Raw genomic sequence first — 14,546 nt, forward strand, 5'->3', positions numbered from 1 at the left:
GTATTTTGGAGATGTTGCGGAGGTTGAGGCAGCAGGATTTGGACTGTGATTGGATGTGTTGCTTGAAGGAGAGGTTAGAGTCCGGGACTACACCTATGTGTTTTTATTTTAGTGTGCTTTTTTTTAAAAAAATGTTTCACTTAGCATTGATGTGCATTTTGCATATCTATTGACAGTCATTTTTAATGGGTTTTTCACATTGGTGAACACTAAACTACTTTAGGCTTGTTTATCAAGGGCTGAAAACACATGAAAATGCATGCAAAACACATCCATCATACAAGTGTTTTCATGTTTTACCACTAAAGAAATTTCAAAGGTGTTTTTTTTAAAAATCTTTCTTTTGCTTAAATAACAGACATGTCATATTTATCTGCTTTGAGCAATGGTTTTGCACAGAGCAGCCCCAATCCTCCTCTTTTTGGGTCCCTCACCAGCGCTCCTGCCCCCCCCCCCTCCACACCCCGTTGAGTGCCCACATAGCAAGCCGTTTATTATGGGGACACTTTGTGTGTACGCTCCCGAGCCCCTGCTCCCTTGTCACTGACTGTTATTGACAGCAGCAGGAGCCAATGGCTTCTGTTGCTGTATCTGAGTCAGTGAGGATGGAGAAAGCTGAGAAAGACTTGGCTCTTGTACATATCGTTGGATTGAGATTGGGCTCGGGTACATATTTAGGGAGGGCTACGGGGGAAGCTGCATGCATACATTTTTGAATGCAGTAAGGTAAAAAAAAAAATGTTCTGCCTTTAAAACCACTTTAACTTCTATGAGTCCCAAAATGAATAAACACATACAAAGGTGCTTGTGAGGGGGTGTATATAAATAGTGAGTTGCATTAGGAAGTGGGAGGAGTCTGGGCAGAGAGTTGAGAGGAGAGAAGAGGGACTCCACAGCTGGCCCCCATGGGACTTGGTGGGGCCTTATCTGCAGAAATGTAGTGCTTGCAGCGTTTGGTATTCCCCAGCTAGAAGCTACCTGGAGGGGTCCGGGTGTCCCAGTTAGGAGAAAGTTGGAGACACAACATAGATGGTCTGACCTGGGTAAGTGTCGGTGACCGCTGCCATAATGGTGAAAAGCTGTAGGTCCCAAAGTTGTATGCCCTGAAGTTGTATACCATCAAGTTGTATGCCCTGCAGTTGCATGCCTTGAAGTTGCATGCCCTGAAGTTGACCTCCTGGCAGTTGCCTACCTTGAAGTTATGCACTTAGAGCTTTGAAAATCTATTGTACTTTTTCTTACTACTAGTGGCCTATCATTGCAACTGGTACCTTGGCTGTGTTGGGAAGAAGTGTCAGACATGGTATTATACATATGCTGGTGAATGTACGCTATTTGACGCCCTCTAGGAGCGGGTATTCACATCAACATAAATTAGGGCAAGAAGCCTAGTGGTGGTACTTGGCAAAACATTATGCCGACATCCTATTGCCACTACAGTCTGCAGTGCACCACACAGATACAATGCACAGATGCACAGGCTCTACGACATTACCTTTAATGACACATGCATTTTAGCACGATATGAAGCTTGCACTAAAATGTGAATGTATCAACAGGTCCTTAGGATAATAAACCTAGGAGGAACGACTAACGACAGCTACCATGGCTGAGGCCATCACCCTGATCCTAGCAGCCATGAGTCACATATATGGATTGGGTGGCAAAGGATCTCAACCTTGTGGGATTTCTGGAATCAGAGAGCTTCTAACTGCATTCTATCATCTCTCTCAGAGCCAGGAAACATAACTAATATGGATTTTCAATAGCTCCTTCTCTGCTGCCTATATATTCATTGTACGCTGACGTTCCCCCCCCCCCCTTTTTTTATACAATTTGTAATCTAGATGGAGATAACCTTTTTTATTAGATAATCTTATATACAGGTCAGTGTTTGTATTGGATTTCTTCGTTAAGTGAAATCTTGCAGACCCTTAGTTATCTTGGCATTCTCTGTGTATTTACCCTGACAAAATATTCCTGGAGGTTGATTGGAGTCTCATATTGAATTTGCAGGGGAACCGATGCTTCTCCGCAGAAGGTACTTTGGTTGTATTGCTGGAGGGTACATAATGTTTCAAAGGGGGAAAGTTACGTAACACCGACAGCTGTTCTGAAGTTCCAGTCTCCTGGGTTTATCTTCCTGTAATTTGGTTTTGCTGAGGATTGTTTACATCAGCACTGTGAGCTGTGCGTAATACGCTTTTCTTGTCTTGCCTGATTTTCAATGTAAACCAGAAGTCTAGGACAAGACCAAGCTGGGAAAAGCAGCCTGGTCTGTAAGGTGCATCGTTGCCCATTTGTGACTGCGAGCAAGCTTTGCTAAGCCTAACGGAGCAATATTTTTATGTATAGGTGCCAGAGTCCGCTTATTATAGGATAGCTTGATCTCGTAATTAAAATTGCTAGTGGTTAAGCAGTAGGGGTGCATTTTAAAAAATCAGCGGTGTGGCCATATGGCAACCACAAAGACTTGCATATGTTAAATGGACAGCAACATACTCTACAAATATGTCCTGTGCGCCACTTGCTTTAGGTATCCTAACCTGGAAGAGCACAATTAAAATGAATGGGGCCATCAAAAAAAAAAGTATGCTAAGCAAAGAGAAGTCCATGAAATAGTGCAGGCTCAATACAATGGCCTACAGTTTATGAATGGGTCACTAAATGCAGGTTGCGCTATTCAGACAAATTGCAGAGTATAATTGTGAGCAAATAGCGATATCCAATCCCACATTATAAATCACCCTCTAAGGGTTTATTCACACTAGTGGTAAAGTTGAGCTGTAGTTTTTGCATCCCCCCATCCATAGCTCCCAACTGTCTCTGATTTCAAGGGACTGTCCCTGATTTGGAGCAATTACATAGAGAAAGAAGGTCGTGACTTTAAATGAGGTGTCTATATTGTGTCTAATCAAAGGTGTCAAAGTGAAACATGAACAAGCATTTGTTTGCCATGATTGAGTAGGTACAAGACAGACAATACATGCAATAATGGTACATAATATAAGAAATCATGTATCCAAAACATTTACACTTTAAAAGCATGAATAGAATATACAATAATATTGTCCTCAATAATAAAAAATCATTATAATATAGCAGTTATAATCCACGACATTGCCTGAATCCAAAGACCATGTAAGTATGTATCCACTGCATCTAGGTTAGGCCCGACGCGTTTCATGGGATCTATCCAAACATCAGGGGCGGATGCATGATACATCTATAAAAAGAGGTAAGTATATCAAAATCAACCATTCATAGACAAAAATGGAAAAGAATGAATATACATACAGGGAGGATGAGATGGTCTTTATGTACTTGAATAGGAATGGAGATGCATGTTACCATGTGTCTCAATCAAAGTCCCAAAAGCCACCCCTACTGCAACTGATTTGGAGCAATGTCCCTCTGTCCCCTTTCCCCCTCATTTGTCCCTCATTTTGATCTGATCTATATCTATATAGTTGTATATAAAATGCACTTTTTATCTTTCAAAAAGTCTTTCCCAAGTGCTAAACCTTTCGTCCAATTTCAAAATTGCTGCATTTGTACATTTTAAAAGCCAATATAAAGGAATAGTAGTGGTAAAAAAAAGTCCTTGGGGATTTAATTAACCTGTTTTTTGGTTAGTTCTGCTTTAAGGGGGTATATCAGGGGGTGTGTCCTATGCCTACATTCCTTTATTAGTAGGTGTCCCTCATTGCCATCTCAAAATGTTGGAAGGTATGCCCCAACTACTCCCCCTTTAGCTGCAGGGGCAGCTGTCCGGGGTATACACATGCCATAGTTATGCAGTGCTTTGCAGCTATGGCAGGAATTATACTCCGTTTCGCTTTTGGTGGGCTGTAGATTGCGACGCATTCAAGTGACTGGGGTCACTCTGCAAGCACCCCACACCCGCTTGCAGTGCACGCTGTTGAGTCATGCTAGTGGAGGGTACAAGGGGTTAAAGCAGACCTAATATATCTTCATATACCCTCTTCTCTTGACTGTCAAAATCATAATCACCGGTCCAGTTGGGTTCCAGTATGACTGCAAAAAATTTCAATAGCTTGGATGTAAATTACACATGGAAAGCTGAAGAGACTGCTGAACGAAAATAACATTATTATCATACTGATTTCTAGAAAAAGCTAATCACAAATTTACAAGTTAGATACCACTTTTGAAATTTTTTGCTGTTGCTTCTGTGCATTCCAAACAAGAAATTGATGTCTTGTATAATAATGTAACTTACATGTAATGTGACACGTGTAGTTGATTTCTCCATTTTTATAATCATATAGTCTTGTACCTCTGTCATTTGGCTCCCATATCTCAGGAGGGTATGGCTACCCCTAGAAAAGAACCCTCATGCTAGGATCATCCAGCATTTACTCCAACCAGCTTTCCCTAAATAAGGGAGTCACTAAGCATCTCTTGGGCTAATAATGCACTTAGAACTGCTCAGTTGTATTTGTGCAACAAAGCAAAATGCTAGAAGCCCATTTGCTTTCAAAATTGTGCCGCAATAAGCTGAAGAGTTTTACAAAAAAAAGTATAGCGCGTTCGCGGTGAGTGCGTTTTGGGTTATTAGCGCTAAACCGCAGAACTTTTTTTCAGGGGGGGGGGGGGGTAACATTTTAAAGATCACCCATGCAATATAAAAAGATGTACATTCTCTAGGCTATATTTACTGTATATGGGCATGGTATGCCTGCCTGAGTAACTTCCAATACAAAGTGATGCTGAATTATCTCTTTATATAACACATATATCTTTCCAGTGGAAAGATATATCTGTTATATACAAGATAATTCAGCGTCACTTTGTATTGGAAGTTACTCAGGCAGGCATACCATGCCCATATACAGTAAATATAGCCTAGAGAATGTACATCTTTTTATATAGTGCAATGTATTGCAATACATCTGTTGTGGCCATATTTTGATCTTGAAAACAGCCTATAGAAAGTGAAGAAGATGAATTCTCTCTTAACATACACAGACATATCTTTCCAGTAATAGCTGTTCAACTTTCCAGCAATATATAACTCAAAATGCTCCTCCTAACTGCTGTTACCTGTGGTTCTTCTTCTGTTGCTTGAAACTGCATATGCCGATCACTTCAGGTTAGGATTTCCTGATGAGTAGGCACTGGCAGCGTATCACTCAGTGGCTCAGCCGCTGACTACACTAAGTGTGTGGCGCTGGCTGGATCTACACAACACGTACACAGGCAGGCAGCCAATCACCGAAGAGGAGTGGCGGGACAGCTCATCCGCTGATCGGGCCCGGAGGTGAGGGAGGAACATCAGATGTGTCAGGACAGAGAGCAGCCGGCTGACTCAGAAAAAGTCAGTGACGGCCACTGCAGGTGGCAACTGCAAGACCTTCTTGACGATTCCAGCGGGGGGGGGGGGCAATTGCCCCCGCTCCCCCCGTGCCCCTACCTGCAGACACCCATGATTGCAGCTTACCAATTCTTAGATGCGGTGGCTGCATTCATTTTCTTTTTTTAGGCTTTGTTTCCTTTATTTTCACCTGATCTGTCCAGTAAGTCTGTTTTTTCTTCTTTTTTTTTTAAGATACAAAAATAATACAAATGAAGCATTAATAGAAAAAAGGGGGGAGGGTACAGAATACCAATCAATATATACAACATCATAACTTACAAATATATGAATATGTTTGAATATGTTTGAAACAGTTCTTCACCATATAAAACCCAACTACGCAGTGCCATCTGTCTTAGGGCACTGCCTGGACTATACAGTTTATGTTCGAACTTTTGGGTGGGGGAGGGTATGAGGAAGGGAAGAATAAGAAGGGAGGGATGATCTGGGGGGGGGGGGGGGGGCTCAGCAGAAAGGGATTAACATCATTTTAATTACTCATAGATTAAGCTATATACTAGTGTCAAATAATTTTCACTTGTAATTAATAACTCTCTGTGTTTCCATATTAAATATAGATGGGGCCTAATCCTCAAGTGGACACTCTATTGAGCAGGAGGTCCAAGGAGGAATGATGAATCCATGGGTACCAGAGTAGATTGTGTTGGTCTCAAGTGTCTCCCAATTTTGCTTGTATCTCTTCCATAAGCATGGTGTCATTAAGGGTGTCTATCCATCTTGTGATGGGGGGGGGATGGTTTCGGTTTTCGAAAATTGTGAGATGGTATGATGTGCTAAAAACAAGAAGAACCTGAGAAGGCTCTTCTTGTGAGAGCTGGTAGACCCTGGTAATATGGATAAGAGGGCCATCTTGGGGGAGGGCATCAGAGATACATCATGTAAGTCATTATAAACACCAAATACCTTGTCCCAAAAAGGGAGAACTCGGTCGCACTCCCACCAGATGTGGATATAGAAGACTTTTCCTCAGTGACAGCGCCAGCACATGTCGGACATATCTGAGTACATCTTGTTAACCGTGACTGGATCCCTATACCATTGTGGTTTTTCTCTTGTGAGATCCCAGATATGGACGACTTGTTGGGTGAGTGTGAACGAAGTGAACCATTGTTCCGGGGGTTATCTCCAAACCCAAGCCCCTGGACCGTTTTTGAGTATGTTGTTTTTCAAAATAACAAGCGGTTCTGCAGATGTAGCAGTTAGAGAATTGAGACGAACCATTTACAACTGATGGGAGTGCTTACAATGATCAGCTTTTATTTATGTAATATCCCAAAAGGAACACAACTGCTGTGTAACTGCAGTGTAAATTGGTGTTTGGCATCAGTTTGTTAGTGTACCTATATAGGCATGGCTGAACAAAAAATATAAACAAATTGCTCTTTACTCGCTATGGAGTCTGTGTAAATGAGCCCTTGACATACGTTTTCACCCATCCAGGGAGTGCATTGTTTTCCACGAGTCAGCTGACTCATGGGGGGTTGATTTACTAAACGCAAATAGACTGTTTACTTTGCAAAGTGTTTTTCCCCATAGCCTAATGCCTAGTACACATGATCAGAAAATCAGATGAAAAATACCGCTTTCGAATCGATCATAGGATAATCTGATCCTTAATACACAGTTTTCGAGAGCCAACCATGACAGTTCATCCGAAATTATCCAAAGGGACATACACAAAAAAATGTTCTCATACGATACCAGAACGTATAATTTTCGTTTAGTCAGTACAGTATTTGTCCAAACAAAAATAAAAAAACAGAAGAGCAAGGCCACGCATGCTCGGAAATGAAAGAATACAATACTATACAGTACAACACATTCAGGGTGGATAAAGATCAATGATTTTTTTTATTTTATTTAAATCGATTTTTTGGCTTTTTAATAAATTTATTTTAATAAAATGCTTTTAGAGTAAAAATCTATCTAAAGATAGTTTTCTATCCAAGATACATTAATAATTGAGTTTATTCAGCATGAAATGGAGCTTAGTTATGTAGCATGAGACTGTATATTCTGCAATATTTACATTTTTGGATCATTCATTGAATCCAAGCTCTGCAAGCTGAGATAACACGCACTGCATTGATGCATTTGCACAATTTCATAGTAACCATGAGATAAAACAAAGTTCAGGAATTTTCCTTTATCCCATTCTTTTTCAAATCTATGTACACTACAAACTGTATGATTGAATTGGTTCTGATATGGCTGTTTTACTAACCTAACAGCTTATTATTCTAAATAGGAAAACTTCATTTTGTTTGTAAATATTGAAGATTCTAACTACCAGAAAGAATAAGTCCTTAAATTTAAAGAGCACCTGTCATTTCAGATCCATCATGGCAGCGCCTGTTAGCGGGCATCCACTCACCTGCTGCTGCCACGTCCCTCCCCTTGTGTCACTGCCGCATCACCAGGCGTCCCATTAAAGTGAATGGGACTGTCGGTGAGTCAACAGCAGGTCAGAGGAGGAGCCACTGCAGGACAGTGATGACAGTTGCTCTTTAAAAATTATAATTTAAATCAAGTTGATTTAAATCAGGCTTTTTTACTAGTGATTTAAATCGACTTGATTTAAATCAAATAATCCACCCTGAACACATTACATTACATCACTTCCGAAGTTGTATTCTGTGAATTTTTGTAAGTTTAGTAACCTCTTTATTTTCTATACGAGACTAGTATGCAAAAATAAAAAAATTAAAAATGATCATCCGTAAACTATATTATTATTGCGTACAGGCATACCCCACTTTTAACCACTTCAGCCCCGGAGGATTTTACCCCCTTCCTTACCAAAGCACTTTTTGTGGTTTGGCACTGCGTCGCTTTAACTGACAATTGCGCGGTCATGCGACTATGCACCCAAACAAAATTTACATCTTTTTTTCCCACAAATAGAGCTTTATTTTGGTGGTATTTTTTAGATTTGTCAATAGATGGAGGTCACAGTATTTCTCCTTTAATAAATCGACCCCACAATATCTAAACATTTTTCTATGTAAAATTCCTTTTTACTGTTTCCAGTAGTCCCTTGGCAATCCGGCCTTCTTGACCATATTCTGCCATGGTTGCATGGGGGCTTGTAGTCAAACAGTTGATTTCTACTAACGAGACCAAATGGCTACAAATGTGCTTTTAGCAACTCAACTTGCAGAAAACCCAACTTACATAAAGGTTTACAGAACATATTTTTTACATAGATTACAAGTGTTCACGACAGCCGCTACATCAGATGGGTGAGAAAAGGATGTAAACCAATCAGAAGGTTAATGTGAAAGGAATAGTTTCTTTACAACAGCAGTGGTTTGTAATCTTCTGGTTAAATAGCAATAATGTCTGTTTACTTATGTAATGCGTTAAATTTTTTTTTTGCGTACCGATTAGCTGAATGAGCGGCACACTGCAGGCCGAAGGACTGAAAAGCTTTCTCTTAATCCCCCTGCACAATATGCTTGCCTTATTGAGCCGTGTGGCGCTTATCCAGTTGGGTGAAAATGTCAAATGAGATTAAACTGAGGCCAGTTTTCTTTCATCTCATCTTACATAAACTAGAAATATAAGCCTATTTAATCAATAACCGAAAAAAAAAAAAAATACATGTCGCGAAGTACTGATACTGACAATACCAGAATGTATAAAATATTATGATAAGAGTGTAGAAATGCGTCACTTATGGTCAGGTAACATCAAGAACATTTAATGAGGTTTTGGGGATTTAGGAAATAGTGTATCTTTGGTTTACTGTGTTAAAAAGTAAAGATTGAAGAGGAGAAAGTAGAAGTTTCCTGAAGCTGGAGACTGCCCACTCGTATATAAATTTCCTGACAAATTCAACCACATTCTACAAACTTTTGACTGCAGTAAGGCAACCTACCAACAACAGTATCACGATTAGAGACCATGTGTAGGATCATCTATCCTCCAATACCAAGCTTTCACTGTCCACTGGCTCTCTTAAGAATCTGGTGCCAGGCCAAAAAGGAGATGTCCACACTCCAAATAATACTGTATTGCATGAATCTCCAAACTTTCTTAGCAAAGAGCCTGTTTACTGTCCTTCATGCTTTGTAGGGGTCAGTAGGACCAGTGGGAGTAGAAAATGAAGCAGCATCAGTGGGAGTAAACAATGCCCCATCTTTGGTTTTAATGGTTGGAATAGTGGTCTGTTGTTCATACGAGTGGGAAGAATAGTGTCCCATCAATGGTGTCAGTGGAAGGTGCCGCATCATTGGTATTAGTTGAAGAAATAGGGCCCTATCATTGGTGTCATTTGAAGGAATAGTGTCCCAATGGTCAGATAAAGGAAGGCAACGAGCCACATCCTCCCCTGTGCTTCACTTTGGAGGTCACTGTTGTAGAGGAACAAATAGCTGCACACCAATGACATCACAATTTGCTTACCTTTATTCCAGAAAACCACAGTGACAATTCCCCAGTCCAATACATGTCACCTGTCAGGGCTTAGTTATGGAGGAACTCGATGACTAAGCCCTTTTAGGTCTGAAACATGTTAGAGTGGACAGTCCTGAGGCCGGGACTTGTTACTTTGTGGAATAAAGTTAAGTAAATTTTGATGTCATCAGTGTGCGGTTGTTTTTGCCTCTACTACCAACAGTATCAGTCTAAATTGGGAAACAATAGGGTTGGCTTGATCATCTTGATTATTTTTATGATGGAAAGCTAGTTGAAATTTTTGAAATTGCCAAAAAATTGCTGTGTGTGGCGAACTTAAAGGCTCTATTTTTGAGGAGGTAGGATAAAGTTATTTAAGAACAATATCCACATTTGCTTTGGCTTCTCTACGTTTTTTGTTTCTTCTTTTTTTTTTTTTTTTTGAGGAATCTCTAAAGTTGGAAGTTAAGGGTAACAACTTCTGTGTAATGAAAGAGTGAGAAGGAGCAGCTCCAACAAATCTTCTGTACCTGAAAATGGTTGTTCCCAGTGGGTGGAGATGTATGAAAAGCAGGAGGACTTTAGTGTGTAATTCCAGCCTCTGAGGGGTCAGTGAGAAGTACTGGTACATCACATTTACTGACCTGACAAAATGAAAAAAGAAGATTTGGTTTTATTGATTAGCTGCTGTATGGTGCAGGTTACCACTTTAAATAAAGCTATAAGCATTTTATTTTTTGATTGTGTTTTTCAAGTACTGATATTAATGAATTAATATGATTTTTGTCTTTCAGGTATAAAAATGGCCATCTACTGAACTTTGAACCCTGGAAGTTCTATAGTTGTTTTTATTGTGTTTTTAATGATACTGGCATTGTGAATCCGGCCTTCAAACATGTCTACTGATGTGGAGTCTACTACCAGCACTTCAACTGACGTAGCACCAGCCAGCAAACTAGCAACAAAGAAGGAAAAGAAAAAAGGTATCTTTCCGAATGTGTGTACTGAATTGCTTATAAAAAATAGGTATAAAACATAATTTGGCACATTGTTGGGTAGATATTGGCAGTTTGAATCACCCACTGGTTTCTTATATATCCCAGGAGTTTAGGTGGCAACATTTCTGAGGTTCTCAGCTTGGGTTCTGAGCTCCCACCATCTATGAAGAACAGTATAAGCCCTTGTACAAACGGTCGGAGATTCCGACGGAATGTGTCCTATCGGACCGTTTTGTCGGATATTCTGACTGTGTGTGGTCTCGATCGGACTGTTTCCGTCGGAATATCCGACGGACCAACTTTTCCAACTTGCTGGTAAAATTTTCTGACAAAATGCTCCGATCGGACATACTCCGATCATGTTTAGCCTACTCCGACGGACAAAGTGCCACACATGCTCAGATCAAATTCCTAGACCAAAGCTATTGGCTACTAGCCTGAACGTAGTTCCGTCATAACGAAATAACGTCATCACGTTATGTGCAATCGGATTTTCCGACAACTTAGTCCGACCGTGTGTATGCAACATCACTTCCGGACCTCTTCCAGAATTAATCCGTCGGAATTACTCTGACGGATTTGGTTGTCGGAATCTCCGACCGTGTGTACAAGGGCTTAGAGGTCTCCTTTCTTGGTTGGATGGTTCATTAATTTTACTCTAGGAAGACTGTAACCATATACAACTATTGATTTACTTCCTTCTGATCTCTCCCCTCAATTATTGCAACTCCTATTTAATTGGCCTAGCCTTATACAGGCTATCTTCCGTAAGTCTTTCAAAAATTCTCCTGCTAGAATCAACCATCTTGCAAACTGTTCGGTGTTTGTCATCTCTGTCTGCCAATTCCTCCACTGGCTTCCACCAGATCAACATATAAAAACGGAAATACTATCAGCAACATACAAAGCAATCCACAACTCTGCCCTAAGCTACTTCACCAACCTCATCTCAAACTATCACCCACAACCTCCTTCTCTCTATCTCCCTGTCACCTCCTACTATGCTTGGCTTCAGGACTTCTCCAGAACTTGTCCATCCCGTGGAACCCCAATCTGTCTCACTTTATTGGTCTTCAGCAGTCCCTGAAAACGTATCTTTTCAGGGAGACCTGTCCTGCCTTCACCTCAAACTCTCCCATCCTATGAAACACCCTACCCCAATATGTCTGGCTATCTCCTACTCTGTCCACCCTAATGTGATCCCTGAAACGTCATCTCTTCAGGGAAGCTTATCCTGCCTCCACCGATGCATTGGTTTCCCTACTGATCCCCCACAGTTATCTTTTGTATCACTTGACCCTTCATTTTAGATTGTAAGCTCACGTGAGCAGGATAATCTTCTCACTTTGTAGAGATTTTCTCAAACTTCCTGTTGTGTATCCAGACGGGAAAGTGCAGAACATTTTCGGGAAAGAGAAGGCAACAATAATATGCCAGTAGGGTGGATTTGATTTAAATCACTAGTAAAAAGGCTTGATTTAAATCAACTCTCCTGCAAAATTATTCGGCCCCCTTGCGTTAATACTTTGTAGAGCCACCTTTTGCTGCGATTACAGCTGCAAGTCGCTTGGGGTATGTCTCTATCAGTTTTGCACATCGACAGACTGAAATTCTTGCCCATTCTTCCTTGCAAAACAGCTCCAGCTCAGTGAGGTTGGATGGAGAGCGTTTGTGAACAGCAGTTTTCAGCTCTTTCCACAGATTCTCGATTGGATTCAGGTCTGGACTTTGACTTGGCCATTCTAACACCTGGATACATTTATTTGTGAACCATTCCTTTGTAGATTTTGCTGTATGTTTGGGATCATTGTCTTGTTGGAAGATAAATCTCCGTCCCATTTTCAGGTCTTTTGCAGACTCCAACAGGTTTTCATCCAGAATGGTTCTGTATTTGGCTGCATCCATCTTCCCCTCAATTTTAACCATCTTCCCTGTCCCTGCTGAAGAAAAGCAGGCCCAAACCATGATGCTGCCACCACCATGTTTTACAGTGGGGATGGTGTGTTGAGGGTGATGAGCTGTGTTGCTTTTACGCCAAACATATCGTTTTGCATTGTGGGCAAAAAGTTTGATTTTGGTTTCATCTGACCAGAGCACCTTCTTCCACATGTTTGGTGTGTCTCCCAGGTGGCTTGTGGCAAACTTTAGACGAGACTTTTTATGGATATCTTTGAGAAATGGCTTTCTTCTTGCCACTCTTCCATAAAGGCCAGATTTGTGCAGTGTACGACCGATTGTTGTCCTATGGACAGACTCTCCCACCTCAGCTGTAGTTCTCTGCAGTTCATCCAGAGTGATCATGGGCCTCTTGGCTGCATCTCTGATCAGTCTTCTCCTTGTCTAAGCTGAAAGTTTAGAGGGATGGCCAGGTCTTGGTAGATTTGCAGTGGTCTGATACTCCTTCCATTTCAAAATGATCGCTTGCACAGTGCTCCTTGGGATGTTTAAAGCTTGGGAAATCTTTTTGTATCCAAATCCGGCTTTAAACTTCTCCAAAACAGTATTACGGACCTGCCTGGTGTGTTCCTTGGTCTTCATGATGCTCTCTGCGCTTTCAACAGAACCCTGAGACTATCACAGAGCAGGTGCATTTATACAGAGACTTGATTACACACAGGTGGATTCTATTTATCACCATCAGTCATTTAGGACAACATTGGATTATTCAGAGATCCTCGCTGAACTTCTGGAGTAAGTTTGCTGCACTGAAAGTAAAGGGGCCGAATAATTTTGCACGCACCACTTTTCAGTTTTTTATTTGCTAAAAAAGTTTAAAATATCCAATAGATTTCGTTCCACTTCACAATTGTGTCCCACTTGTTGGTGATTCTTCACAAAAAAATTAAAATTTTATATCTTTATGTTTGAAGCCTGAAATGTGAAAAAGGTTAAAAAGTTCAAGGGGGCCGAATACTTTCGCAAGGCACTATAACTAAGCTCCATTTCATGCTGAATAAACGAAATTCTTAATGTATCTTAACTAAAAAACTATCTTTAGATAGATTTTTGCTCCAAGAGCATTTAATTAAAATAAATTTGATAAAAATCTAAAGAATCTGATTTAAATAAAAAAATCTGATTTTTTTTTTTTTTGTTAAAAAAATCATTGATTTTTATCCACCCTGTTTGACAGGTGCTATACCCATGCCTATCCTACCCAAAACCAAAACAAAAGTTTCAGCTATATATACATTCTAATGGATATGTGTATATTGGTGACTAAAGAGTGCCCATGCACTGTATAGCCCAAATAAAGATTAACCACTTACCGACCAGCCGCCACAGATATACTGCTGTAGGTTGGCTCGGCTGTGAGTAAATCGCTGTAGGTGTACATCGGTTCATTTTTCCAGCTATAGCAGGCGCGTGGCGCCAGAGCCAATGTTCATGGCTGGCAGCCGTGATGTCCTCCGGCCACCCCTGATCGCGCCACAGAGAGCCAGAATGGGGCTCTGTCAATATAAACAAACAGATCCCTGCTCTGACAGGGGAGTAGAGAGAGATCGTCTGTCCCTAGTGATCAGGAACAGCGATCTCTCTCTACTCCCTGTCAGTACACTTCCCCCACAGTTAGAAACACCTCCCTAGGGAACATTTAACCCCTTGATCGGCCCCTGGTCTTAACCCCTTCCCTGCCAGTGTCATTTATACAGTAATCAGTGGCTATTTTTAGCACTGATCACTGTAATAATGTCACTGGTCCCAAAAAAAGTGTCAAAAGTGTCTAATCTGTCTGCGGCAATGTCGCA

The 14,546-nt window shown here is 40.8% G+C and overlaps 1 protein-coding gene across 5 annotated transcripts in view; it reads left to right on the top strand.

Annotated features, from left to right (window-relative positions):
- DAB2 (DAB adaptor protein 2) overlaps nucleotides 1-14,546 on the top strand; it is a 257,161-nt gene that overhangs the window by 111,517 nt on the left and 131,098 nt on the right. For all 5 annotated transcript variants that reach the window (XR_013263963.1, XM_077462815.1, XM_077462816.1 and 2 more), the window contains one exon: nucleotides 10,594-10,782. Coding sequence is in view for 4 of the 5 variants with exons in the window: in XM_077462815.1 (XP_077318941.1) it covers nucleotides 10,695-10,782 (88 nt within the window). In the remaining variant the exon portion in view is untranslated. The remainder of the gene's footprint in view (nucleotides 1-10,593; nucleotides 10,783-14,546) is intronic.

This window comes from Lithobates pipiens, unplaced genomic scaffold (genome assembly GCF_037356315.1).
Source record: "Lithobates pipiens isolate NorthernLeopardFrog02 unplaced genomic scaffold, aLitPip1_a1.2 Scaffold_3, whole genome shotgun sequence".
Lineage (NCBI taxonomy): Eukaryota > Metazoa > Chordata > Amphibia > Anura > Ranidae > Lithobates > Lithobates pipiens.